Genomic DNA, 26,771 nt, shown 5'->3' on the forward strand with positions numbered 1-26,771 from the left:
GCCGGAGTCAGTATTCAGAGCCTGATTTCTCTGTGCCAATACTTCCGTCTCCCAGAACCTCTGCGAAGTAAACATATCCCTCCTTCCTTCTAAGAAGGTTGTTTCGATGTCCGTGTTGTAGCAGAAAAGGAGTATCAGCATGTGACCCTTCATGGGTCTTTGTGGCCATTGGTTGGGTCTGAATGATAGGGAAGATGGAGATCCTCGACTTCCCTGCCAGGCTCGGAACCTCTCAGCACTTGGTGTCAGACCCCACTGTGGTTGTCTCAGTATCCCTGATTCTCTTGCCAAAGGTGATGTCATCAGGACGACTTTCTAGACCCGGCACGGCTTGGGACACAGCATGAAGTGTTAAAAATTAACAGGATTTCTTGTTTCCTCGCTGCCTCTCGGAGCCAAAGGCTACTTATGTCTATTAATGTTTCTCAGTCTCATGGGGCCCCGTCTCCTTTGCTCATTTTTGGTACCACTGAAAAAGTGATAAAAATCTGAGCTGTCATGAATCTTTTCGTTGGCTACTGGAGGCACCGATAGGAGATCTGGTAAGGGTATTTTTTTTTTTTTTTAATGAAATGTATCTTTACAACGACCTTGTTTAGGCTAACTGGGCTAATTTGCCCAAAGCCTTTATCCCATGCTCAGCACGTATACAAATACGCAGTTCGCCCTAAATGATAGTTTTCCTAAGTGTGTTGCTGCTACACCTTAGCCAGGCTAGTTTCCAAATTCATGCCGCATCAAGACTGAAACCAGTCCCTTGAAGTATCCCGGGGCTCTTATAGTGCCCATTTAGCAACCCCCGCCTTTCAGAGGCCATCCACGCCACGGTTAATCAGGTCTCCAGGATCACGGTCAGGAACGTGCGGGGCACTGAGTAGCAAAGCCTACAGGATCCCCGACGTCTCTCCAGGGCGCTTCAACCTGGCTACGAGACAGAGGCTGGAGTCGTCGTAACCGCCTGCGGAAAACTTCCCAGCGCCCCGCAGCCGGCTCTGTAGCTCGCGGTTAAAAGGGCGGCGGGCGGGGAACCAGGCGGCCCCCGTAATGCGCACGCGCAGTACTCTGGCGCCGCAGCCTGACCCCCCGCGCCACGCGCAGGCTATTTTTTTCTATGTTTCTTCTCACTGGCTAAAAGGATAAGTATGTGAGTACCTTTTTAACATAGGACCAGTAACTGAATAACTGAGAAATGACCGAGAAGATAATGCTAAGTGGGCCTTTTTGTGGGTGAGCGGCTATGAGATCATCCGCTCGCACTCGTGCTTCTAGAGGAGAGTCTCAGATGACTTCTCTATGGGACACCTGACAGGTGCCATTTCTAAGAAGGGAGGCCTTATTGGAATAAAACCTGGCACTTTCCATATTCTGCTGCCCAGCATCGGTGGGAGGAAGTTTATCTTTCAAGATCACAGCCTCTGAAAACAGCTACTTTGTGCTCCCATTGCCACGTCTATAGAATGGGGGATATATTATCTATCTCATGAGCTGCCTCGAGGATCGAACGAGTCAGTATCATGAAAAACACTTATATGAGTGCCTGGCAATGTGTTCGATACGAGTCAGAGAGGCTGGTGTCAAAATGCTGCCATTTCAACCTAATACTGAGCTTGTTCATGTGTGCATAGTTTGTGGATGTTTTGTTCTCTAAACAGTGACTTTGGGGATTGTTGCAGTGTCCTGATGGTCCCGAAGGTAGTGGCTTCGTTCTTGGGTGTTTGAACCGTTTCTTGGTTTAGGATCAGCTACCGCCAGCATCACAGCGATGCCCAGTGTCCCAGTGCCGCTGATCTGGGGGTCGTAAGAGGCGGGCTGACCCTGAGAGCTGTCACGGCAGCTGAGAACTGAGTTGAACTCCGTTGAACTGAGTTGTTGGTTTTCGCACAATCAGGAAGAGCCTCGGGCTGTGTTCGGGACTGGGGCAGCATGCCTTGGGCAGGGCTGCGTGGCTGGGCCTGACGAGGAGCAACTGCCACTAGCCGGCTAGCCAGGCATGGCGTGAGACTGGAAGTCCCCTTTCGGAGGTGGAGATTTCGTCCAGTTGGGGGTCCAGCAGGCTGTGTCACAGATAGGGACAGGTCCTTTGAATGAAAGCTGCAGTGTCTCATGACCAGACACATTTCCTGTGTGTTTCGCAAGGAAAGGACTGTGACCGCCTGCTGTTTCTCTGCCACGGCAGCTTCGGCAGCCTTGTGGGTCTTGCCTGCCCAGAACTTGGCCAAGACCATGTCATCTAGCCAAGAAACGAAGTTTGAATAATGGGCTATATTACCTCCAGAAACAGGAGAGCAGCGGGGATGTAGAATCAGAATGAAGACTCCTCTTCCAAGTCTCATAGGTCTTCAGCTTCTGGGTTTCCAGCATGTACCCCTCTCTGCACAATTTTAAACCTAAAGTTGCAAGAAAACTCAGGTTATTTAAAATAAGCATTGAATTCCCTATCAGTATTTTAGTTATTTCTAGAGGTAGAAATGTAAGGTGAATCAACGATTAGTTAACTAATATATATATATATATATACACACACACACACACACACACACACACACACACACATACTCGTTTGAGAAAAATGCCTTCATTGTCAGCAGGACAGGCCAGTTCCAACAGGTAGTCTGGAAGCGGCAGCTGGCTAGCCTTTATCCCAAGGAGAAGGCTGCCATTTAAAACGCCTTCCGAATTGCCTCTTCTCTTCCACTGCCAGATGGATGAAGGCTAGAAACTCACCTTTAGGTCTGTAAGTAAAATATCAAGACTGATGTGAGAGAAAATGGGAATTAATCAGTAATAGGTATGAGTATAGCCTTTTGCCTCATTGAGTTTATTTATTCATCTCGCTGTCTTTTTGCCCTGTTCTCCCTTCCCCGTCACCTTGAAGCCATTGGTCACCATGAGTTCTGTGTGCTGCCTCATTCCTGCAGAGTGTAAGAATATGAACATGACCCCATCCTTGACCAACAGATGCTTATGGTTTACTTGGAGGCATAAGACAAGGATACAGATGTGAAATGTACCAGGCAGATCATAACAGGCTCGTCCTAGGTATATAGGAAGGAGTGTGACTACACTAAGGCGCGGAGAGAAAATCAGGGAAGACTTCATCTATGAGGTAGGCTCCAGCTATGACTTGTATGGGTAAGTGCTCCTGGGTGATGGACCAGGATCGCTCAGGGGGGAAGTACTGATTTGAACTGTATCGGTATGCATTTGGTGATAGTGGAAAGTGTTGACTGCGGCTGTATTTTGGGGAGCATCATATGCTCCCACTGTCCCCTCAGACTCACCCTGGAGCAGCCCTGGGAGTACTTAATGAAAATCAGAGTCATGGGCCTGGTTGGCTACAGTCTCTGCAGACAATAAATAGTTTTGGCTTTGCGAATCACGTGGTTTCAGTTGCAGCTGTCACAATTACTCAGTTCTGCTCCTGTAGCCAAAGCAGCCTTAGACAACATGTAAATGAGTGGGTGTGGCTGTGTTCTAATAAAATTTTATTTACAGAAACAGGCAGTGGCTGAATTTGGTCCTTGAGCCAGTTTGTCAACTCTTGATAATGATATTTAGGATAGACTGAATTTAAACCAAACAAAACAAGAGTTCAACTAAGAAGGAGTCAAGAATATAATTGTAAATCATGCTGTACTGTGTTTTGATTTGATGCCTTCTGTCCCATGCTCACTCGCTCGCGCTCTCTATTATTTTTAGTATTATTTACGGTGCTACTATACAAATTGCATTTTAGGATGGCAGAAAACTTGAAATGTAGTATCTCTGAGTACCATTTCTTGATGATGACAACACTTTCGTTAAAAGCAAAAATTTACCTGATTTCTTATTTATAGTGGACTGGGTATTAGAGGAAACTACATTATGACCATATAATTTTAGAAATTATTCTTCCCAAGACCGGACGTTTAGCCACCTTCCAGTCACGCTTTCCTATTAAGGAGTACTATGATCTGGGTTTGAGTCTCTAAAATTTCAATAAGTGGTTTGTTTTTTTTTTTTCAAAGTTTAATTTTAAAAGATTTAAGAAACTTACCTAACTTTATGGTTTTTGCCCTGTCCTGATATTCGTTTAATTGGTTCTGCTAATGCGAATGCCCTTTCAAATATGAAAAAAAAATAAAGCAAGAAGGAAAAGTTGATTATTTCTGTAATTGGATTTTCTCTTGAATAAAATGATTTCACCCATGTTATCTTTCTGACTTAAGGGATGGGGGTGGGGGGCCAGTTTTCTTTCGCATTGTCATCAGAAGCAGACAGAGGAAGGTATAGTCTGTTCCAAGGTATCAGAATACCATATTGGTTTTGGCTGTAATTAATTACTGATGCTGAATATACTCTAGTCCCTGCTTTCATTCCCAAATCTAAATTTCCACTGTGTGCAAAATAATTCCATCTAGGAAGAATTCTAATTACTTTAGTAATTATCATCTTATCTCTAAATGGAATTCAGACATTTGCTGCAGTTTATGAATGTTGGAAATGTTTCATTTCCTTTTCACCTTGAATAACAGAAAAATACACATTACTGAATCTGGCTTCATTGAACCTTATAATTCATGTTACCATAGGAACAGAAAAACTCATATAAGAATTGTGTTAACAGTACCATAGATAGTAAATACCTTCACTTCCACCAGCAATATCATAAAATGATTTTAATAACAGATGTGTAAAAATTCTTTGAGATTTAATATGGTTCCTTTTAAATATTATAACAATATTATCCAGTATGCTTACTTACACTTTATAAAGCAGTATCTTTGGTCTTACGTAAGGCTCTGTGCTTATTCCAAAATATTTGCTGTGGAATGCAAGTATAGTGTTACAGCATAAAATACTTACTTTACACAGTATTTATTTAATTTTTAGTTGACAGTGATGATTCATTTGTTTTTCACCGGAAGCCCAACTGTATATTCATGATTGATGCTGGGTTTACTAATGTAATGGGTGACATGAAATTCTTTGGAGTCAACGTGCATCTGTGTGGCCCCCTCTCCCTTTTTCTGGCCTTTGTGATGGTCATTTTTCTTTCCGAGTTTCAGAAGCACTTTCCCACATACTTGATCACTTTTTAACCACTGGTATTTAATAATTTATTTTTTACCATTTTAAATTCTGATTTCTCAGAATAGTCAGCGAATAAGCAGAGCCTTAGCAAGTCATTTGTCCTTTTATTCATATACTTTTTCCTTTTCCTATCTTAGACATACTATCTTTTTTTATTCCAAAAACTAGAAGTGTGCCACATTTAAGCAAAACAAGCCATCTGGAATTTTTTTTTTTCAGCACATTTAAAGTAGTTTTATTACTTGTGAAGAGAGGTAATGATTTTTTTAAAAACTCTAATTGCTACTACATTTTTCTCAATGAGAGTCCTTAAAAGTGTCTCCTTGATTATAAATATCACTTAAAATTAATATGTGAATTACCTATAGGTTTTGGCTAATATTTGAAAACAGTTTCTTCAGCCAAACAGATGTAGATTTCTCTCTAAAGGTCACACATTCTGTGTGTTCTGGTTTGAAGATCATAGATACTCATTTACAGGAATACATTTATCTTCTTTGTATTCAGTTTCCAAACAAACAGCATTGAGGTTTTACGAACCCCATCTTCTTACCGTTTATTTCCAGTCAGTTGCTTTATCCCAAGACAATGTGGTCTGTGTCAATGTCACTTCATTAAGGTCACAGAATATGGGCATTGTTGAATTTGATGGTTTTGGTCTAGGTCCATTCAGGAAGATAAACTATGCCAGGTGTATCTATCTCCCAGAGGATATTTAATGCAGGACATTTACAGCACAGAAGTTAGAAGATTGGCAAAGTAAAGAGAACCAGACAGGACGAAGCACTGAAAGCAGTCACTGCCCGGAGAGGCGGGGGAATGGAGTCCACGTTCCTGGAACCCGGGAGTACCGACCCAGGGCTTGCCGCCTCCCCGGCAGCGAGGGGCCACTTTCAGAGACACTGAAGCTTATCTTAGCCTCTGGCCTCCTATCATGCCTCCTTTCTCAAGGCCTTAAAAGGGGCCACAGCTGCCAAAGGAACCAAACGTACTTTCTGGACATAGAGCCCCAGTCACACCACAAAGAATACACGAGTACGAGGCTAAGAGAGGGCAGGAGTAACACCAGGTTTCATCATGTCCAGAGTAATACAGGAACCGACAGAGTGGGACCCGGTTTGTACACAGACTTTCTGTGAGGTTGAGCTTTTTGAAATTGACAACATCCTGACTTTCTTTATTTGCACACAAAACAAAACAGCAATATGTGAGTCAGCTTCCACATGATACTCAGTCTACCACTGCAGAGAGGGTGATTTCACTCAGATTAGTCAGATGAACCTTTTCTGTCTGGGGAAAAAAAAAGTCTGATGCATACCGTCATTAGGTCAAAGGTTACCTGTTCTTTTTTTTCCCCTAATACTTTTCGGTGGATCCAGAAGCATTCACCAAGGTATCTCCTGATCATATTTGGGTCACAGAAAACGTTAAGAATCAGAAGAAATGTATAGTCCCTTCCCCCTGGAATATGTACATACAATTTTGCTTGCAATTCTTTTTTTTTTTCTTCTTTTCTGCATGCAATTTTAAGGAGTCCTCAGACTCCAAGAGAAGAAACCCTAGAATGACATAAAGACAGGACTGTACTGGCGTTGGCATTTCATTTGTGTTTCTTTAAACTCTTATCATTATAAGCGTGTCTGCCTGAAATGCACACTGGAGATCCACACCACCCCCTCACGAGTTTCCAGTAGAAGGGTAATTCCAGGTTCTTAAATGGCAAATACCATAGAGAGAGAAATAAATGGGTGGATGGGTAGATGGAGAGACATATGGATGGACAGATGGGACAGATAAATGGGTGCACAGGTAGACAGGTATCTGTTCATTTGAGCAGACTTCACTAAGGAGAAAACTATATACAGAACTCCTGACTACGCCAATTAAGGTAAGTAAAAACTTACTGAACTACTTTTATTTTATTTATTTATATTTAGTGAGCTTTAAGTTTTCAACTAGTGTTAACCCATCTTCGTTTGTGCGGTTTTAATATGATTAAAATTCCAGAAGCAAGCTAAGTACTAGTATAATTCCTTCGTTAGATATTTTAGGAATTTTGTGAGGTTGCACTACAGCCAGAATATTATTCATATCTAGCGCATTTGGGGATTTTTTTTTTTACTTAACACATAAATCAGTTCACCAAATGTTGGTGTCTTCTGATTTTTTTTCCGTGATAGAGAACATCAAACTGATCGTGTCATGTGATCAGCATTTGTTTGTGTCTCATGTGCTGACCATATAGTCCTTATATAGTTTTCTCCTAGTACTTACCCACAGCGCAAAACATGGAAGAAACGTGAGAGGGATACAGGCCACAGGGCTTGGTAGAAGGTGAAGGAGTCCAGGGTCAAGGTCCGTGGTGTGGCGGTGTTCCTCACCTCCACTAGTCCCTTAAGGAACACAGGAGCACGTTGGCATCTATGAAGCGCCTGTGTCCCAGCTGCTATTGCGAATGCTTTCTATTCATCTCACCGCAGTCCGGGAAGGATGTGTTGTTATCCCCGTCACGTCAAAGAGAGGGACCTGAGGCCCTGAACAGTAACATAACTTGTGATACCTGGCTAGAAGCTGGGGGCTCAGATTGGTCTGGATTTAAAATCTCGTTTCTTTCTACTGATACTCTTTCTTGCTGCTTCCTCTCTCTGAGCCGTCTGGAAATAGGGATAATTTCATCTGCCTGTGTCTTGATGAGTGACGATAATGATAAAAACAAGAAGCTGTCTTATAAAGAATAAATTTAGCACATAACCACTTAGGCTTTAAATGCCTCTGTATTCACCAGGGTAGAGTTGCAGAAAGAGCCCCGACCAGGTGGAAAGGTTTGGGTTTAAATTATGGATCCCTCTAGCAATAGCTTTGGTGAACTTTGGTAATCATTTAACCTTTTGAGACCACAATTACCCTCTCTTTAAAATGCAGTTCCAAAGATACAGGCAAATTTTTCTTACTGCAGTAAGTTGCTCTGCAAATATTGTTATTACAGAATATTTTAAATGTAAATTTAGGATCAGCCCATCCTTATAGGACCTCAGTTCTGCAAGCACTTCAGTAACATGGGTAGAGATAAGGCTGCCTTATCATTTCCTGAATCTGCAACCAGCCGCAATTGACCTCTCCCTCTTGTTTCCCTAATGGGACTTTCCCTACGTCTTGGAGAGATGGAAATAGAGTCTCCCGTACTGGGAGGTTGTAGTAAAGAACATGTAAGTTGCTAACACATCCCCTGGCACTTAGTATTGTAAAAGAGGTGGCAGGTACTTCTTTGACAGGGTTCCACTAATAATAGCTAAAGTGTATAGTACGTAGCCGTGTGGCAGGCGCCGTTGGGAGCAGTCAGTATGTGCACTAACTTGCACTAGCCCAGGAAACCAAGGCAGAGTATGGCTAAGTAGTTTGCCCTAGTGCATGCAACATGTTCATCACAGAGCAAGGGGAGGCTCTTTCTCCCCGTTAGCCGTGCTAAGAGAGGAAGGATGGTCCAAGCCGCACCTGTCTGTCTTTGTCTCAGTGACTCATTCTGGCTTTTCACCCCTCACCCTAATGCTTAGGTGCTTTTTCTCTTCCAGCTCAGGTCCTTTAAGAATTGTTTCTCATGGGGTGCCTGGGTGGCTCAGTCGGTGAAGCGTCTTACTCTTGATTTCAGCTCACATCATGATCTCAGGTTGTGGGATCGAGCCTCGTGTGGGGCTCCGCATGGGGCTCTGCACTGAGTGCAGAGTCTGTTTAAGACTCTTTCCCTCTGACCCCCCCACCCCCACTTGCATGCATCCTTGCTCTAAAATAAATCTTTAAAAAAGATTGGTTTTCGTAAACGCATGATGATCATTTTAAAACTGCTGAGAATTTTCTCAAATTTACTTGAAGGCATCATGTTGTTTCTCTTCAAGTTTCCTCTCTCGGGATGAGCAGAATGATTCCTTGCTGTCATCTGTAGGTAGCTGGGACAGTCCTTCGTGACGTTATGCTCTGGTTAATTTCCTTTCTACCTTAACCTTGTCTTACTGTCTCTGCCCTTCCCTCCTATTTGGCCATATTTAATTGTTTGACTACATCCTGTCAGAAGTTCAGCTATTAGGACTTTATCTTTTCTTTTTTAAAAAATTTTTGAAGACTTTTTATTTATTTATTTGACAGACAGAGATCACAAGTAGGCAGAGAGAGAGAGAGGAGGAAGCAGGCTCCCTGCTGATCAGAGAGCCCAATGTGGGGCTTGATCCCAGGACACTGGGATCATGAGCTGAACTGAAGGCAGAGGCACCCAGGTGCTCCTATTAGGACTTTTTCAAGAGTTTTTAATGGGGGATTCCTTCTATCTCTCTTGTCTTCAGAAAGGGTGTTTTGTTTTGTTTTTCCTCCTCCCACTTTTAAGAGTGGATTTTTTTTATACCCACTTTTGTTCTGGGTTTACTTTAGATAACGTATTGTATGCACCCAATGTAAGTGTCTACTGTGAAGATTCTTAGTAAATTAATAATTTCTGCAGCCATCATCACTGTGCAGTTAGTGATGAGAAAAAGTCTCTAAATGCCTATTTTCTGTTTCTGTAATTCTGCTGCTAACAGAAGTTTCATATAAACAGAATCAAACAATAAGTAATCCTTTGTGTCTTCCTTCTTTTACTTAAGAAATGTCTTTAAGGTTCATCTGTGTGGTGCTGTATCCATAGCTGGTTCTCGCTCCTTTGGAGGTAAATTTTCACGGTATGGACATGCCATGTTTTGTTGACCCATTTACTGGTTGACAGACTTTTGGACTCTTACCAGTTTGGAGCTATTACGAGGAGAGCCTCTATAAAAATCCACATAAAAATCTCTGTGTGGACACATGTTTTAATTTTTCTTGGGTAGATAACTAGGAAGTAAACTTTCTTAGTCACAGTAAGAATATGTTTAACTTTTTAAGAAACTGCCACACTATTTTCCAAAGTGACTGCAACGTTTTTAATTCCCACCTACGGTGAATAAGGGTTTCCATTTCTCCAGCTGCACATCGATGTCTGTTATTTTTTTAGTCTTTTTTCAGTATAGCCATTCCCCTGGATGTGCAGCATCTTACATGGTTTAACTTGCATGACCCCAATAACAACCGATGTGAGCCAACTTTTCCTGCACCGATCAGCTACTCGTATGTCTTCTTTTAGTGAAGTGTTGGTTCAAATGCTTTGCCCATTGCACAGTTGTATTGTTTGTCTTCTTGTTAGTGAGCCATAAGAATTCTTAAGGTCGTTTGGATACAAATATTTTTATCAGATAGATGGTTTGCAAATATTTTCCCCCAGTCTATGGCTTATCTTTTTATCTTCTTTATGGTGTTTTCCCAGTAAGTCCAGTTTATCCAATTTTTAAAATATTATTATAGTGCTTTTGGTGTTGGTGGTAGAGCTAAGAAATCTTGGCCTAACTCCATTGAGGTCACAAAGATTTTTTCCCCATATTTTCTTCTGGAAACATAATAATTCTAGCTCTTACATTTAGATCTGAGATTGATATTGAAGTGCTTTTTGTGTATAATGTAATGTAAAGGTCCAATAAGTTCCTTTGCTTGCTGACTTGCTTTTGCATATGGCATCCATTTACTCTAGCCCGATTGATTGAAAACATTGTCTCTTGATCTCACTGAATTGCTTTGGCAATTTTATTGAAAATTAAGTAACTATAAATGTATAGATGTATGGGTATATTTTTGGACTCTGTTGTTCCATTCTATTAATGTCTTTTTATACTAATACCACATTGTTGTGCTTATCATAGCTTTATAGTAAGTCTTTAAGTCAGATTCATCCATTCCACCAATTTTGTTCTTTCTCAAAATTGCTTTGAGCAATTTTGAACAACTTTAAGTTCGTTGCATTTCCATATAATTTTAGAATCAGCTTGTCAGTTTCTACAGAAAACCATGCTGGTATTTTGATGGCAGTTGCATTGAATCTGTGTATCAATTTGAGGGCACATGCAATCTTAGCAGTAGTAAAATCCTCCAATCTATGAAAACTGTATATGTTTTTCATTTTTTTAGATATTATTTATTTGTTTATTTTTAAAGATTTTATTTATTTGAGAGAGAGACACCTCATGAGAGAGAGGGAGCACGAGTGTTGGGGGGTGCAGAGGGAGAGGGAGAAGCAGGCTCCTGCCGAGCCAGGATCCCGATGTGGGATTCGATCCCAGGACTCTGGGATCATGATCTGAGCCAAAGGCAGATGCTTAACCAACTGAACCATCCAAGAATCCCTAGATACTTTTTAATTTCAGTAAGTTTTAAGAAAATCTCTTCAAGTTCTCTGTTTCTAGAGTACAGGTCTTCCACTTTCCAAATTTATTCTGAGGGTTTTTTATGCTATTGGGAATGAAATTGTTTCCTTGATTTCGTTTTCTAATTGTTCATTACTAATATAAGAAGTACACTAGATTTTTATATATTAATCTTTAGCTCTGCTAAACTCACTTATTCTGGTAGGTTCATTGGATTACTTAGAGTTTCCACAAACAAGATACAAGACCAGCAAAAAAAGTTTACTTTTACTTTTTCAACCTATATGTCTGTAATATCTTTTTCTTGCCCTTCTTGCACTGACTATAATCTTTATAATATATTGAGTCATAGAAGTAAGAATAGAAATCCTTGCCTTGTTACTAATCTGAGTGGAAAAGCATTCAGTCTTTCATCAATAACTATGATAACAGCTGTAGACTCTTTATCAAGTGGAGATAGTTTTCTTTGTTTACACAGAGTTTTCATCATGAATGGGTGTTGGATTTGTCAACTGAGTTTTCTGCATGTACTGAGATCACCATGGAAGTTTTATCCTTTTAATATGGCTTACTGCATTAAAATTTGTTTGTCAAACCAACCTTGCATTCCTGGGATTAAAACTTGATTATGATAAATAACCTTTTTATATGTTTTGGGGCCCAGTTTGCTAATTTTTGTTAAGTGTCTCTTTATTCATAAAAGATAATGGTCTGTGGGTGCCTGGGTGGCTCAGTCAGTTGAGTGTCCTACTCTTGGTTGTGGCTCAGATCATGATATTGGGATCGTGGGATTGAGCCCCTAGTCAATTAGCCCCTGCACTAAGTGCAGAGTCTGCTGGAGATTTTCTCCCTCCCCCTCTGCTCCTCCCCCTCCTTGTGTGCATGTGCATACTCTCTTTATCTCTCCTTCTCTAAAATAAATAAATAAAATCATAAAAAAAAGAAAGAAAGAAAGAAAAGATTTGGTCTGGAGTTTATTTCTGATCTCTTTCTCTGGTTTTTAAATTGGCTATTGCTAGACTTATACAATAAGTTCCTTTCTCATTTATCTTTGAAATAGTTTCCATAGAATTGGTTTTATTCTTTCTTAAATGTTTGCTGTAATTCACCAGTGAAGCTCTCTGGACCTATGTTGTTTTGTATTGTTTTCTTTTGGTGGCAAGATTTTTAATTATAAATACAATTTTTGTAATAGACAAAAGACTTTTTATTGTCTGTTTCTTCTTGAGTCTCTTATTAATTTATGTCTTTTACAAAGTTTGCCCATTTCAGTTTAAATTTTGAATTTATTGGCATAAAGTTGTAATACATATACATACCCTTAGTATTTCTTTAATATTGATAGCATCTGTGCTGCTGCCTCCTTCCTCATGCCTGAAGTTGGTCATTGTGTCTTTTTTTTTCTTCTCAGTCTAGCTAAGTTTAGTAATTATATTGTTTTTCCTCAAAAGGACACCTTTACTTTAACTGATTTTTTCCCTCTATTTTCTATTTAGTTGATTTTTTTAACCTTTACTTAGTAATTTATTTTTTGTCCTACTTTAAGTTTGATTTGCTCCTCTTTTTTAGTTTCTTGAGGTGGAAGCTGAGATTGTTGAGTTTCTCTCTTTTTAACACAAACATTTAAATCCATTAATTTATTTCTAAGGACTTTTTAAAGCTGCATCCCATGGATTGAGGTATGTTTTTACTTTCATTCAGAACTTAAAAAAATTTTTCTTTTAATCATATGTGTATGCCTCATCATTACCATGGATTTGATTCTTTTTCCAATTATTTCTATGTCTTTCTTTTCAGGTAAATAGCACATATATTAGTATTATTTTTTTCACATGTAGAATTTGAAGCTCATTTATTGTTCTAAGCATGAATAGAATCATCGTTTTCTCATTTTTTTTGCCAGTAAAACACCAAATTCCAAGTGTGGAAGTCTTGAGATGATTCAAGTACGGCATGTAAAGTAGGTGTAGGTCTGTGTTTATTTTTATTCATGGTAAATAATAAAGTCTTGAAATATTTGGGGGTTCTCTTTGCCTCAGGCCAGGAAGGAGGTCGTAGTATCCTGATACCCTCCTGATACCCTCTTGGAAGACTTGGATAACGGATCCTAGCACCACCTCTGCCAAGGCAGATGTCTAATTGGAATCTTCCTCATTCGTTCTATTTCCAAGTTACTTAATGAACCCATTTTGCCAGTAAAAAGCTTGTATACATCAGAAAAAATATTGGGTCAAAATGTATGTGTTATTTAAGCTAATTGACCATTTTCGTTTTCATGTTCTTTCAGAATTATTCTCCAGTACTGCTATGAAAAAATAAATATAGGTCTTTTAAATTTTAAAAGCATAGAATACCTGGTAATTATGTTCATTAGACTCACAGCTTCAATACACATTTAGAAATGATGATTTTTAAAAATTTTGGTATTTTGAAAATTCATTGCTTCTCAAAACAGCATTTATTCACTATTAGCATATTAAATATTTGGATTGATGTTCTATTTTACAGTTTTTAATAATTTCCTCATAGCCACTTAAATCATATACAATTAATTTAAAATTGGGTCCACTTCAGACTTTCTGGATTTTCTAATGAACTGAAGAGAATTATTTACTTAGGCAAATTAACTGTGTAAATAAGAGTCTTTTTAGTTGGTTCCCCTAAGAAGCCAAAGTATTTTTAAGAAGCATCATTTGCATATATAAAATTAATGTATAGATGAGCCTTCATCTAACATTAAAGTGTAGTCTTCACTTTGAAAACATTTTATAGGCAATCAGTTTATATTCTTACATACATTATATTCTTACATTCTTTGAAACCAATTAAACTGCTTTTACTTTTAAATACTGGCTAACCTAAGTCACAAATTCATAGTTTACCTACCCTCTCCCTTGTTACCAGTCAGCTTTTTGCATAGATTATCAAATGTATTCACACTTTGAACGTATCAAATGTATTCACACTTTGAATGTCCCCTTTTTTAACATTTAAAATGACTTCTGTAAAGTTCTGTCTTTTCTCACTGGCGACCTTCATGCCAAAGTAAGCAGGTCTTGTGTAATAATGAGCTTGGCTATCCCAATCCAAGGAGCATTGGGGGGAGGGCAAACCAGTAAGGTACTTTCCTTTGGGAATACCCCATAATCTAGTGCCAAGTTCATTGCGATTCATAGCCTAGGACAATAACTAGTTGTCTTGGTTTCTATAATATTTCGCAGGCAGTTTCTAAGTTGTTTTATTTTTAATTTCCTAGGGGAGCTGGACTCGGCTCTGTCATTTCTGCTATGATCTATTACTTGTAGTTTTAGTTGTGGATTTCTTTTGTTCAGGAGTAGTTAAAAGTCAAGTGTAAACATTTGCTGATTAAAGTTATTGACATACTTTTTCTATTCCTCATGCTTTAGTAAGTCTAGAAAAAGGTCTTTTAATCTACAGCTTACTGCAAAAACATGTTTTTCATGATTTTCAAGTGTAATTTTGATAATTTTGAAGGAGAAAGAATGTTTTCGTATCAGAATAAAAAATAAGACTTTTTTAAAAAGTTTCATTTTTCTCTTACACATATTACCTCTTTTTTCTATTTACCATCACAGAGAAAAGCTCCAGCCTTTGAAACTTATCTCACTAATTCAAGGTCAGCCAAATTAACAGCTTAGTAACACTAAGTAGAAATCAAGAAAGAAATATTTTTAAAAATAAGTGTCATTCTCCTTTCACAGTCATTAAAGTATCCAAATCAAGTATGGAAAGCTGTTGTTTTTATGATGCCATTTGTATCAGGCAGCCAATAATTTGACTTCCCTTTGCCACATTCTTTGTCCTCTTTTATGCCTCCAAATATCTAATATATTTAAATGAGATAAATTGTTTTATTCATCCATACAGACCTGCATTTAGGAGATAGAAAAATTGATATAGTCAGGTACCTTACAGTTTGTGATGTTTGAGGCTATTTTTCCTGTTTATGGGTTGAGAATAATATTGGAGTTATGAATACTGTCCATATTATTCCATTGTTACACTGTTATTACACAGTGGAATATTGTAGCATACGTATGGAGAAACTCCAGAGCCACAGAGAATAGACCTCCAAGATGCTAACATGTGGACTTATCAAAAACACAAAGGCAGCTTGTTACCCAATCAATCTGTGATGAGAAGCTTTCAATGATTTATTCTTTAATATTAAAGGGCAGAGTCACTCTTTGTTGATGGCAGATCTCAGCCATGAGTGAGAGGGACCAACACACAAGAACCTGGAGGAAATGGGCTGGTTGCAGTGAGCAGAGGAAACTTGTAAAAAAACTTAATTGGTATCTTTAGGAAGATGAGAAAAGATGTTGCATCTCTAAAACAAATGATTAAATGGTAATATAAGAAAATACGGTGACCTAAAGACCTTGAGTGTTCATATTGTGCCTGTACAAAGATTTATACGCCTAATCCAAGGCCTGTTATCATGAAATGTAAAAACATCAAGAATAAAATTAATCTCCTAAAAGCTTTCAGAAAGTGGCGAACATAGTTTGTGTGAGTGAATCTGCACATCTCATCAGAACCTTGCCAGCATGAAAAAAAAAAAAAAAAGTGTGAAATTCCCATGGCCAGTATTTTTCCCTTTGGAGTGCTGTGCACGGCGGCTCCATCAGTCAATGGTATGGATTAGGACAGGTTCAGATATGCTAAGACAGTAACAACAAAATTACATTCTTGTAATTTTGGTGGCATTCTTTTTGGTGAAGTTCCTGAAAGAATTCTCCCCCAGCATTAAGCAGAATAGAGTAATCAAGAAGTAAGAATACATAGGATTCAGGAGAAAGGGAAATGGGGCCGGGGAGTGGGGAACCAAAGAGCAACATAGAAGGATGAAACCCAGTTCGTTATGAAAGCAACACACACTTGAAGAAAGTAGGAATGGCATTTCCAGCAGAAAAAAATATAATCCGTGAATTATGTATGTAGCACATTGAGTGTTTGGAAAACAGTATTGGTTTTTGATCAGTATGATGGAGCTTCTGGAAACATGAACATAGGTACCTAGAATATGCAGCAAAACTTTTTTAAGAGATGGTTCTTAACTCTCAGAAAAATTAAACGCAATTAATCGCAAAAGAAAACATGATGGTAGGTTTACCAGTTGGCTCTGCAGTGAGCAATATCTTTGCAGTTTATACTAATGGAAATACAATTAATTTTAAAACTGTGCAGTGATTATATTGGGAGGGGAGGGATAGAGTAGTTTAAGGGGCTAAATCTTCATTTACCATAGTAGAGAAGTTAGTAAAATGCTGCTTAAACATCAGTAAGTCTGGAAATAGCAGAATAAGCATCAGTTCTAAAATATAGAAAAAAAGAACAAAGAGACATTCAAAAGAATAAAAAATGAGTGTCCCTTCAGGATGACAGGAACCACTGTTACCCATAAACTTTTTCAGTATGTAGGACTCTATAAATACTCATTGCAAACGTCCCTTTCCTAAAAAAAAAAAAAAATTATTTTTAAAAGGAATTATGGCATTTAAAATGTCAAAGAAATAGAATAATTATGGATTGTATTCAGCTTTCTACATGTTTGTTGTGTTGTTTTCTAGAGTTCCTGGAATAACTCTGGCCACAGATATTATCTGTGGTTTTCCTGGAGAAACAGATCAAGATTTTCAAGAAACAGTGAAGCTCGTGGAAGAGTACAAATTTCCAAGCCTCTTTATTAACCAGTTTTACCCAAGACCAGGAACTCCTGCTGCGAAAATGGCACAAGTTCCAGCCCAAGTGGTAAGATACTTCTCCTGTAAAAAGTATTAGATTCATCAGCCAGTAGCTACAAAAATGCAACTCTGTTGCCTCGCTTAACACAACTGACTCCTGGGCACCTGGGTGGCTCAGATGGTTGTGTCTGCCTCCGGCTCAGGTCATGATTACAGGGTCCTGAGATCGAGTCCCACATTCGGCTCCCTGCTTAGCAGGGAGCCTGCTTCTCCCTCTCCCTCCGCTGCTTCCCCTGCTTGTGTTCTCTCTCTGTCTCTCAAATAAATAAACACAGCTGGCTCATGGTATCACTTTTAAGTTAAACAGTATGGAGAGTTTTCAAGATGGGGGCTGGGGCAGGGGACCTTGGATGACTTCAGTAACTTTAGGCCCTTAAAATACCACCTTTTTTTCTTTTGAGGAGTGCGGTTCTGATGACACTGGGGAAAAAATAATCTAGTATCACCTGTGTTGGTAAGAGAAATCCTTGGATATTTGAAAAGAAGCTTACGTTTAGATATCTGTGAGCTAAAGAAGCTTCATGTTTACCCTGATTACCATAATTTGTTCCTTACTGGGGGCCCCACATATTCTCTCCTTTTCCATGGAATAGATTTGGGGCGTGCTGTCTCTCTAGTTCAGATTTGTGTTGCTTTCACACAAATGAACCTCAACTTAATTTCATCCTTACATGTTCAGAAATGTATTAGAATAAGATAATCTAAAATGAATGTGAAAAAGTTTGAGATCCAGTAAAGGCAACCTGATTTTCAGAATGCCTCAGAAATTAGTGTTCTTAAAGTAATTTAATTTCTAGATTCATTGGCCAAAGATGAAAAAATGTTAATAAGCTTTAAGAGGAAGTCATAGGTTTTTAACTAAAATTTTTGTTTTGTTTCAAATAACTAAAAGAGATTATGCTCTACCATTAATTTTCCTCAAAGCTTACATGATTAAATACTAAAAGGAATAACCCGGAGCTTATTATTTTTTCTATTATGCCATATGTGAATATCAAACCTAAAACATACAGATTTTTTATTTCAACATACCAAATGTATTTTTTATTTGCATAGATATAATATATTTTAAAGTCTGTTTCCCCCGCCAAAACTGAAGGGAATATCATTCTTTGTTTTCTCAAAAATTTTGACATTTTTATTTGACAAGTTTCTGTGTATACAAAGGTAAGAAAATCTTTTACAGGTAGACTGTTTAATTTTATTTCTAATTTAATCAACAAAAGAACAGATTATAGCACCATGGAACTCAACTTTTCACAAACATAAAAATAAGTCAAATTAATTCCTTACTTTTATATCTAAATTATAATTGCTTTTATTGCATATGGCAAAATTCACTTTTTTTAGTCTGCAGTTCTTTGAATTTTGATAAATGCATCCACTGCTGTAACTACTATCCCAGTCCAGGGATAGAACAGTTCCAGCAGCTCCCCAAAATGTCCTTTTACCTTTTTTGTAGTTCCCTGCTGCCTCCCTCCCCAGGTCCTGGAAACTACTGGTCTCTTGTCCTTATAGTTTAATCCATACTTAAACTTTACTTCTTTAGTAAGAACGTTTTTTGCTCTGTAACCTACCTGCACAAACATGTACAGCTGCACATTTTTCTAAAGTGAACACTGCTGTGTCCCCTGGAACATGACCAGTAGCCCAGAGCTCCCCCTCCTACTCTTCCCATCCATTCTGTCCCATCCCCCGCCAGAAAGCGCTGTCCCTTAGAGTAACACCAGATCTTCAACTAGAAATAAATGGAAGAATTTATCAGTGTTTGAATGTCTGCGGTTTGGTTTTGTTTTGTTTTTAATGTAATTCTTACTATTTTTGCTTTTCAGTGAAAGTAATATTTGCCACACAGTGTTGCCTAAGTCTTTAGGCTCACTGTTCAGGGTTAGTAAGAGATGGCTTTTTCTACTGAATTTGTAAAACACTTAGCTTTAGCAGTGAATAATTTTTCATCTTTTTCTTTGTTGTTTATTATTATACAGCTTTTGAGGATAATACATATGTCCCGAGATTTCACATGTGAAAAATCTGTGCATCTCTCTTCCTGGAGTTGAACCTATTGCTTATTGAGATTGTCTGTATTTATTTCAGGCGCTGTGACAGTCCCTCTGATCTGCCCTGAAATAGTCAGGCACTGGCTGTCCTGGGGCAGCATCTTCCGGCCCCCCAATTTTTTTTTTAAACCACATTATGGCAATGAGACTCATCTGTCTTTGCACGTGCCTCTAGTTCATCCATTTTCATTGCTGTGTAGTATTCTACCGCACGCACATTTATCCATCCTCATGTGGAAAGACAATTCGGTATGTTCAGCATTCCAGTATTAATACAGTGACCAATACCACTGTCTTCTTCTGTGTTCTTCTCTAGACCTTTCGTTTGACTCATCGATGCAAGCATGTCTGCTGAGTGTGTATGTAGTAAGGAGTGTAACCTCTAGGTCATAGAAATACAGTGGATCTGCTTTATATTGCCAAATAGTTTTCTAGAGTAGCTGCCTAAATTTACATTTCCCGCAGCGATATATAATCATGTTAGTAGCTCTGTATTTTTGCTAACACTTGGCATTGTTATGTTTCTGTTAGTAGCCATTTTCATGGGAATGCACTGTAATCTAATGGTGGTTTTATAGTTCCCTATTAACTTATGACAGCAAATACTTATATGTTGATATAAGGATATAATATTTGGGTATAATTTTTCATGAAGCCCCTATTCAAACCTTTTGCCCATTTATCTATTGGTTTCCCTGCCTCCTTTCTCCCCCACTCCCCTTCCTCTGATTTGTAGGAATTATTTGTGAGTTTGGAGTTCAAGTCATGGTAATTTAAGGATCTTCCATTCTTTAACCAGTTTTTTCACTTTCTTACTGGTCTCTTTTGGAGACCAGACATAGTCTGTTTTAATATGGTAGAATTTATCAGATTTTTCTTTTGTTTGGGGTCCTATTTCAGGTTACTTCCCCACACCGCCATGAATACACACCTCAGTATACTCATCCAAGAAATTTTACTATTTTGCCTTTTACATTTAGATCTTTTTTTTTTTTTTAAAGATTTTATTTATTTATTTGTCAGAGAGAGAGCGAGCACAGGCAGACAGAGAGGCAGGCAGAGGCAGAGGGAGAAGCAAGCTCCCTGCCGAGCAAGGAGCCCGATGCGGGACTCGATCCCAGGACGCCGGGATCATGACCCGAGCTGAAGGCAGCCGCTTAACCAACTGAGCCAATCCACATGAAATGTATCTGTGTTTCACCATAAGGTGTGGAGGTCAAGAGTTTTGCTTTGTTTTGTTTGTTTTGCTTTCTATGAGGATAACCACTGAGTTAATGTGACTTACGGAATCTCATCTTTGCCCACTCTCTGCCTGGGCCCCTTTATCATAAATCGGGTGTCTGTCTGTATGTGTGCACCTGTTCTGGATCTTTACCCTGGTTTTTGGATCTGTTTGTCCATCTTTCTACCGGATCACAGTGTTAATTATCATAGCTTTATAGTAACTGTTGACACTGCGGTATATACCTCTCAGCTCTCTTTTTCTTCAACATTGTCTTAACTATTCTTGGCCCTTTGCCTTTCGAAATTTGTCAACTTACACCAAAATATTTTGCTGGCATTTTGATTGAGATTGTTTTGATTCTGTAGATCACTTGAGGGGAAATTGACATTGAATATCTGAGTATCCATCTTTGAATAAAGTATCTCTTCTTTATTTTAATCTCCTCTTTCTCTCAGTGATGTTTTCTAGCTTTCTGAATATGAGTCCTTCTCTCCTGTAGCCCCCTGCTGGGTACTTTTCTTTATATTTATCCTGCTTGGAACAATTGGGGCTTCTTCACTCCACCCCGGTCTCTTTCGTCAACTCTGCAAAATATTAGCCATTCTGTCTTCAGGGATTCCTTTTGCTCCATTCTCCATCCCTTCTGGGATTTCCATTATATGTGTTAGATATTTTCATTACATTCCCTAATGTCTATGCTATCCTTTTTTATACTTTTCATTCTTTGTTCTCTTTGGGTCTCTGGATTTTTTGGTGTCTCTGGAGTTTTTTTCTCTTTTTCCGTTTTTTAGTTTCCTGGTATTCACAGCAGTCACTGGGCCAACAAGAGCAGTAACAGCACGCCATGTTCCCTCGAGGAGGGACACTACTGTCACCAGGCGGCTCCTGCAAAGGCAGACCCCCAGCTGCCACCCCAGACCTTCTGTCATGGTCTATATCTCCAAGCAATTTGTGTGTGCATTAATATTTGTGAGGAGGTCTTCTCGTTCACTAAGCCTCTCTTCATCTGTGTTCAATCAGCTGTCCAACCCACCTATGGAATTGCTAATTTTTAGTTAATTAATTTCTTCATCTAGCAGAACAGTTTGTTTTTTCTTCATGGATTCTAGTGTTCTGGTAAAATTCCTCATATTTTCCTTTGTAGTCTTTGAACATATTACTCAGTTATCTTAAAGCTCATTCTGAATTCTCCAGTATCTGGTTGTAATATTGGTTGTTTCTGTGGTCCTTTTTTCTTTCTTTCTTTCTTTCTTTTTTCTTCATTTTGATCATTTGTCTTTTCTTTCCAAGTACCTGATCATTTTTGTTAAATGGTGACCATTGTTTGTTTAAAAACAAAATGAAACAATAGGTTCTAGATAATAATGTATCTTCCTCCTAGGAGGACTTGATTGTGCTTCTGCCAGGCTCTAAGGGAAGGATTGATTATTGTAATTGATCTGAGATTGATTTTTGAATCTGTTTTTCAGCCTTTCTGAGGTTGGGTGTATTTCTGGTTTGCCCTTCCTTTTCGATTGCAGCCTGTGGTGTGCTGGGCAGTGAATGACCGGCTCTCGGTGGGAAGGCTTCTTCCTTGGAGCATTTGTTCATTTCCATCGACTGCTGCCAGCTTCCGACTGCCTGTGTGGCACGCGTGAACGTGGAATTGGAAAAAGATGCACATAGTCAGCTCTCGTGAGCTGGTAGAAAGCCACATGCAGCATACAGATCAGTGTACCTCTTCAGGGCCTCATCAGACAGTCTGTGGTGCTTACCAGGCCTTTTTTTCTACTCTAGTCTTTGTCTCCCCAGGCTCATGAGAATGCTGACAGCTCTGCGTGGCCTCTAAGTCTCTTAGCTTTTGCTTGGCTCCTTGGCTCCTTGGCCTCCTGGCCACTGCTTACAAACTGATACAGATGTAGAGGGGAACAGTGGCTCCAGGTGCTAAGCTCGCAGACTTACCTTCTCTCGAGTCTTGCTAGTTTTTGATGTTGAATCAGAACATCATACATTTTTGTTCACCTTTTCTAATTGTTTTTGGCAAGATCCTTGATCTGATACCAGCTCGTTTGCCTCCGCCAGAAGCAAGACTCATTGCTTAAAATCAGCTTTCAGATGCTTTTGCTTTTCCTCTTTGATCTTTTCTACCTAGCCCCTTAACATCTTCCTTACATTTTTAGATCTTAGCAACCCGGTTCTGGTATAGTGGAACCTCTTGTCCTATTTTAGACTTTATATTTTCAAAGGGTTTTAGGTTTACAGCAACACTGCATGGGAAGGACACAGACGTCCCATGGACTCCCTGCCCACACACGTACCCCCAGGATCAACATCCTACCCCGTTTGTTACACTGATGAACCTACGCTGACACATCGTTATCGCCCCGACTCCACAGCTTCCCTTACATTCTATTCTCGGTCTTACGCACGCGTTCTGCGGGTTTGGATAATGTGTAATTACATGTATCCACTGTCAGAGGATAGAGCAAACTAGCTTCACTGCCCTTCCCTGCTCTGCGTTCCGCCCGTTCATTCCTCCCTTCTCCCTAACACCTGGCAGCCACTGACGTTTACTGTCTCCATCGTTCTGCCCTTTCCAGAATGTCATAGACTTGGAATCATGCAATAGGTAGCCTTTTTGGATTGGTTCACTTTGCCTAGTAACATTTTAAGTTTAGTAACAGTTTACGTTTGTCTAGTAACAGTTTAAGTTTGTCTTTCTATGGAACACAGAAGACATTGATTGCCCCACTGTTCTAGAGAAACGAGAAGTCGAAACAGGCCGCCTGCTCCCTTGGGACCACATAACCGAATCTTTCCTCCTCTCCATTGTCACATGGTGTCCCTATGTAACTGTCATCCCATGACTGTCTCCTTGGAAGGACCCTGGTTGGATTTGATTAGGGACCCACCCTATTCCTCATCTTTTTAAATTTTTTTTTTAAGATTTTATTTACTTGTTTATTTGACAGAGATAGAGAGACACAGCAAGAGAGGGAACACAAGCAGGGACAGTGGGAGAGGGAGAAGCAGGCTTCCCACTGAGCAGGGAGCCTGATGCAGAGCTCTATCCCAGGACCCTGGGATCATGACCTGAGCCAAAGGCAGGTGCTTAACGACTGAGCCACCCAGGTGCCCCCCAACTCCTCATCTTAATGAGGTATCTCTGCAGTGACCCTCTTTTCAGATAAAGTTACATGCTGGGGTGTCGGGGGTGAAGTACTTCCAAGTATCTTTTCGGGGGCAGAGATACAAGGCAGTCCACAGCCCTTCTCTACTGTGTGCAGTTCTGCTCCAGGTAGAAACTGCAGCTGGAAGAGGCTCACCTTACAACATTCAGGACCTTGAATAATGGGAATTAAGCATTAATGGTGAGACCTTAGAGACCTGCAGTCTGGGAGAGGGTACAGGATGTGCACTGGCTCTTCATGGCTCTCTTAAATTTCTCAAAAATGAGCAATCGTCTACGTCTCTCAGGTACTTGATGAAACCGCTTAGCAAGCAGACCTCACTCAAGTAAAACACAGCTGCAAATGGGTAGCAGCTCCTTCTTACCTAATTTATTTCCCATTTTCCTGCGCAGAAAATCAACAATAAAGATAGATTCTAACCTAGTATTGAAAAAAAAAAACCAAAACATTCCGCTGTTTTCAAGTCACTGCTCCTTCTGGCTGCAGAGTGCTGCTCAGTGATGGTCTCTCTTTTTTTTTTTTTTTTTAAATTATTTTTTATTTTTATTTATTTATTTTTATTTATTTTTATTTTTTTTATTTTTATTTTTATTTTTTTATCAGTGATGGTCTCTTGTTGTCTTAGACGTACTGCATTTTCACCAAAACCGATCCCCGAAACTGTTCTCCCTCTGGCATAAATGATGTAAAATAGAGAATTTCAGTGTAAGTTCCCCTTTTTTCATAACTACCTTTACATGACTCCTAGTATTAATATAAATAAACTCCAGTTTTAAATGTTTTCTGGTAGAGCTCTGGTAAATGAACCAAATTCTGTGTATTTCTTAATCACTTAAATCACCAAGAGGATAAAGCCCAACTGAGTTTTGTATTTGCATAGGTGGGAGGGGAGAATTTTTCTCTAATCTTTAATTCCCTGCCCCCCAAAAAGAGCATAACTCTGTTAAATTCAGAATGAAAATAAATTAGGCAGTGTATCTTCATGAACAAGATAAACTAAAATTTATTTTTTTCTTAGCTTTTGCAAGATTATTAATGTACAAGAGATTTCATAGTAAGATCCCCTAAGCTAAACAAGAGTGACCTTAGACTTTTAGATGAAAGGTCAAATTTGCATGTTTATATTTTCTTTTCGATTGAGTCTTCCTTCATTAGTCTTCATTAATCTTAGGTAACTCTAACAGTATTTTCAAATTGTTGCTGAGATTCTTAGTCTGCCTAGAAAAGGTCACTTAAGTTTAAAAAGTCTTTGGATCCTTAGCTATCAATTCCAGAGTTCCTTTCTAAGAAAATTTTGATGAAAAATAATGCAGTTGGGTTGAAATCTTTAAGAAGCCTGTGACCTGGAAAAAGAAAGTTCTTTAGGTGGCAAGAGTGGCCATTAGAATGTTTGTATTGATTTAAAATGTTAAATTGTGATAGTAAATCCCCCTGCTTGCTTGTCTCACATCTTGGAACCAGAGAGTAAGTTTGTGTCTTCAGATATGTGTGAGCATATAAAGAACCATAACTCATTTAGCAGCAGTTTCTAGACTATTTACCCCAAGGATGACAAGGCCATGGTACCCTTCTGGACTCAGCCCTGAGGAGTGTGGGTTAGGGTTCCTGAGCTCTAGAAGGGCCACCCTTGGGGTCGACAGAGGCAGCTTTGCTGGAAGTGTCCACAGAAGGTTTCCCTATGAGGGACTGAATTTTTGCTGGAGATGCTCATTCCAGGGCAGGGTGACCACTTGGAGCAGATGTTGAATAAGGAATTGTTCCTGAATCATATATAGAGCATATCTGGTGACATATAACGGCTCTCCCAAATGCAGCTGCATGTGAGTCCAGGACATTATCTTGAAAGGCAAAACAGAAATACAGCATGCAGAAAGAGCTTTGTCACTTTTTCTAGATGTTGCTAAAATTCTTTGTTCAAGTACATCAACTTGCCTTAATTTCCATTTTTTACATCCCAGCTTTTTTGCCTTACTTGATAAGATAAGCGCATTGTTCACGCATTCTCCTATTTTCAAACTAAGCTTTTTTCTTTGGGGGAGAGGTAAAAATATTTTCAGGAGTCTTCATACTCCAGATTGTCTAGCATTCTTTATTCTAAACCAATTCCCAAACACACCTAGAGGGACACTCCTTTTCTCCACATCCTTTTCATTTTAACTTCTTTTTTCTTTTTTTTTTTTTTTTAAGGAATATCTTGGGATTCTTCTGCAATTAATTGTATTTGGAGGGATCAAATACAATTAATCTTTTAAATTCCTTTCTGGGCATATTATTTCTCTTTTTACTTCCATTTTGGATAGAGTTTTTAGCCTGACCATAGTTTTATTGTGTATCGACTTCAGCAGATGACTTACTAGTCTCCCATGAAGACTCTGTCGTAATAGAAGTAAAGAATGATCTATATTCTAAGCCAGAGAGTTGGTTGAGAACCTTCTACCTTGTGTGAATTTTTATTGAGATGCTGTTTATTTAACAAATAGAAAATTGAATTTAATATCTCTAAGGACCCTTGAAATTCTTTTTTTTTTTTTTTAATTATTTATTTGACAGAGATCACAAATAGACAGAGAGGCAGGCAGAGAGAGAAGGGGAAGCAGGCTCCCTGCTGAGCAGAGAGCCCAATGCGGGGCTTGATCTCAGGACCCTGAGACCATGACCTGAGCTGAAGGTAGAGGCTTTAATCCACTGAGCCACCCAGGTGCCCCAGGCCCTTGAAATTCGTAATAATCTTTGATTCTCTATCATACGGTTATAAGGTCAACTTTCAAACAGTATTTTTTGAAAGTCTAAGTGCTTTTCTTTTTCGAAGTATGTAATCTGCATCTCCCAATTCTTTTATCTTTTACTCTATTATGAATCTGAAAACTTTTTGCCTGTATAATCAATTAATTGACTAAGGATACTAAAACTTAATACTTCCTTTGGTGGTTTATGAGGGCTCAGAATGGCAACCATGGGCCCAGCTATGCTAGGGAGAATAATGGGCCCCTGGAAGACAGCACATCCTAATCCCCAGACCTGTGAACGTGTTACCACAGTAGTAAAAAGGTCTTGGAGAATGTGATTAAGTTAATGCGTTTGAAATGGCAGATGGTTGCGGGTTATGTGGGTGGGCTCAATGTAGCCACGAGGGTTCTTAGAAGAGGGAGGCAAGAGGGTTCAAGTTCTAGGGAGGAGATACCAGGACGCAGCGGAGGAACAGAGCCATGTGCCTTGAAGATCCG

The 26,771-nt window shown here is 39.2% G+C and overlaps 1 protein-coding gene and 1 non-coding gene across 4 annotated transcripts in view; one reads left to right on the forward strand and one right to left on the reverse strand.

Annotated features, from left to right (window-relative positions):
• CDKAL1 (CDK5 regulatory subunit associated protein 1 like 1) overlaps positions 1 to 26,771 on the forward strand; it is a 633,148-nt gene that overhangs the window by 458,144 nt on the left and 148,233 nt on the right. For all 3 annotated transcript variants that reach the window (XM_044259756.1, XM_044259746.1, XM_044259765.1), the window contains one exon: positions 16,922 to 17,102. In XM_044259756.1, the coding sequence (XP_044115691.1) occupies positions 16,922 to 17,102 (181 nt within the window). The remainder of the gene's footprint in view (positions 1 to 16,921; positions 17,103 to 26,771) is intronic.
• LOC122898319 lies at positions 991 to 1,094 on the reverse strand. The gene has a single exon (XR_006382986.1). It is a non-coding gene; the product is annotated as a small nucleolar RNA SNORA76 (small nucleolar RNA).

This window comes from Neovison vison, chromosome 1 (genome assembly GCF_020171115.1).
Source record: "Neovison vison isolate M4711 chromosome 1, ASM_NN_V1, whole genome shotgun sequence".
In the NCBI taxonomy this organism is placed as follows: Eukaryota; Metazoa; Chordata; class Mammalia; order Carnivora; family Mustelidae; genus Neogale; species Neogale vison.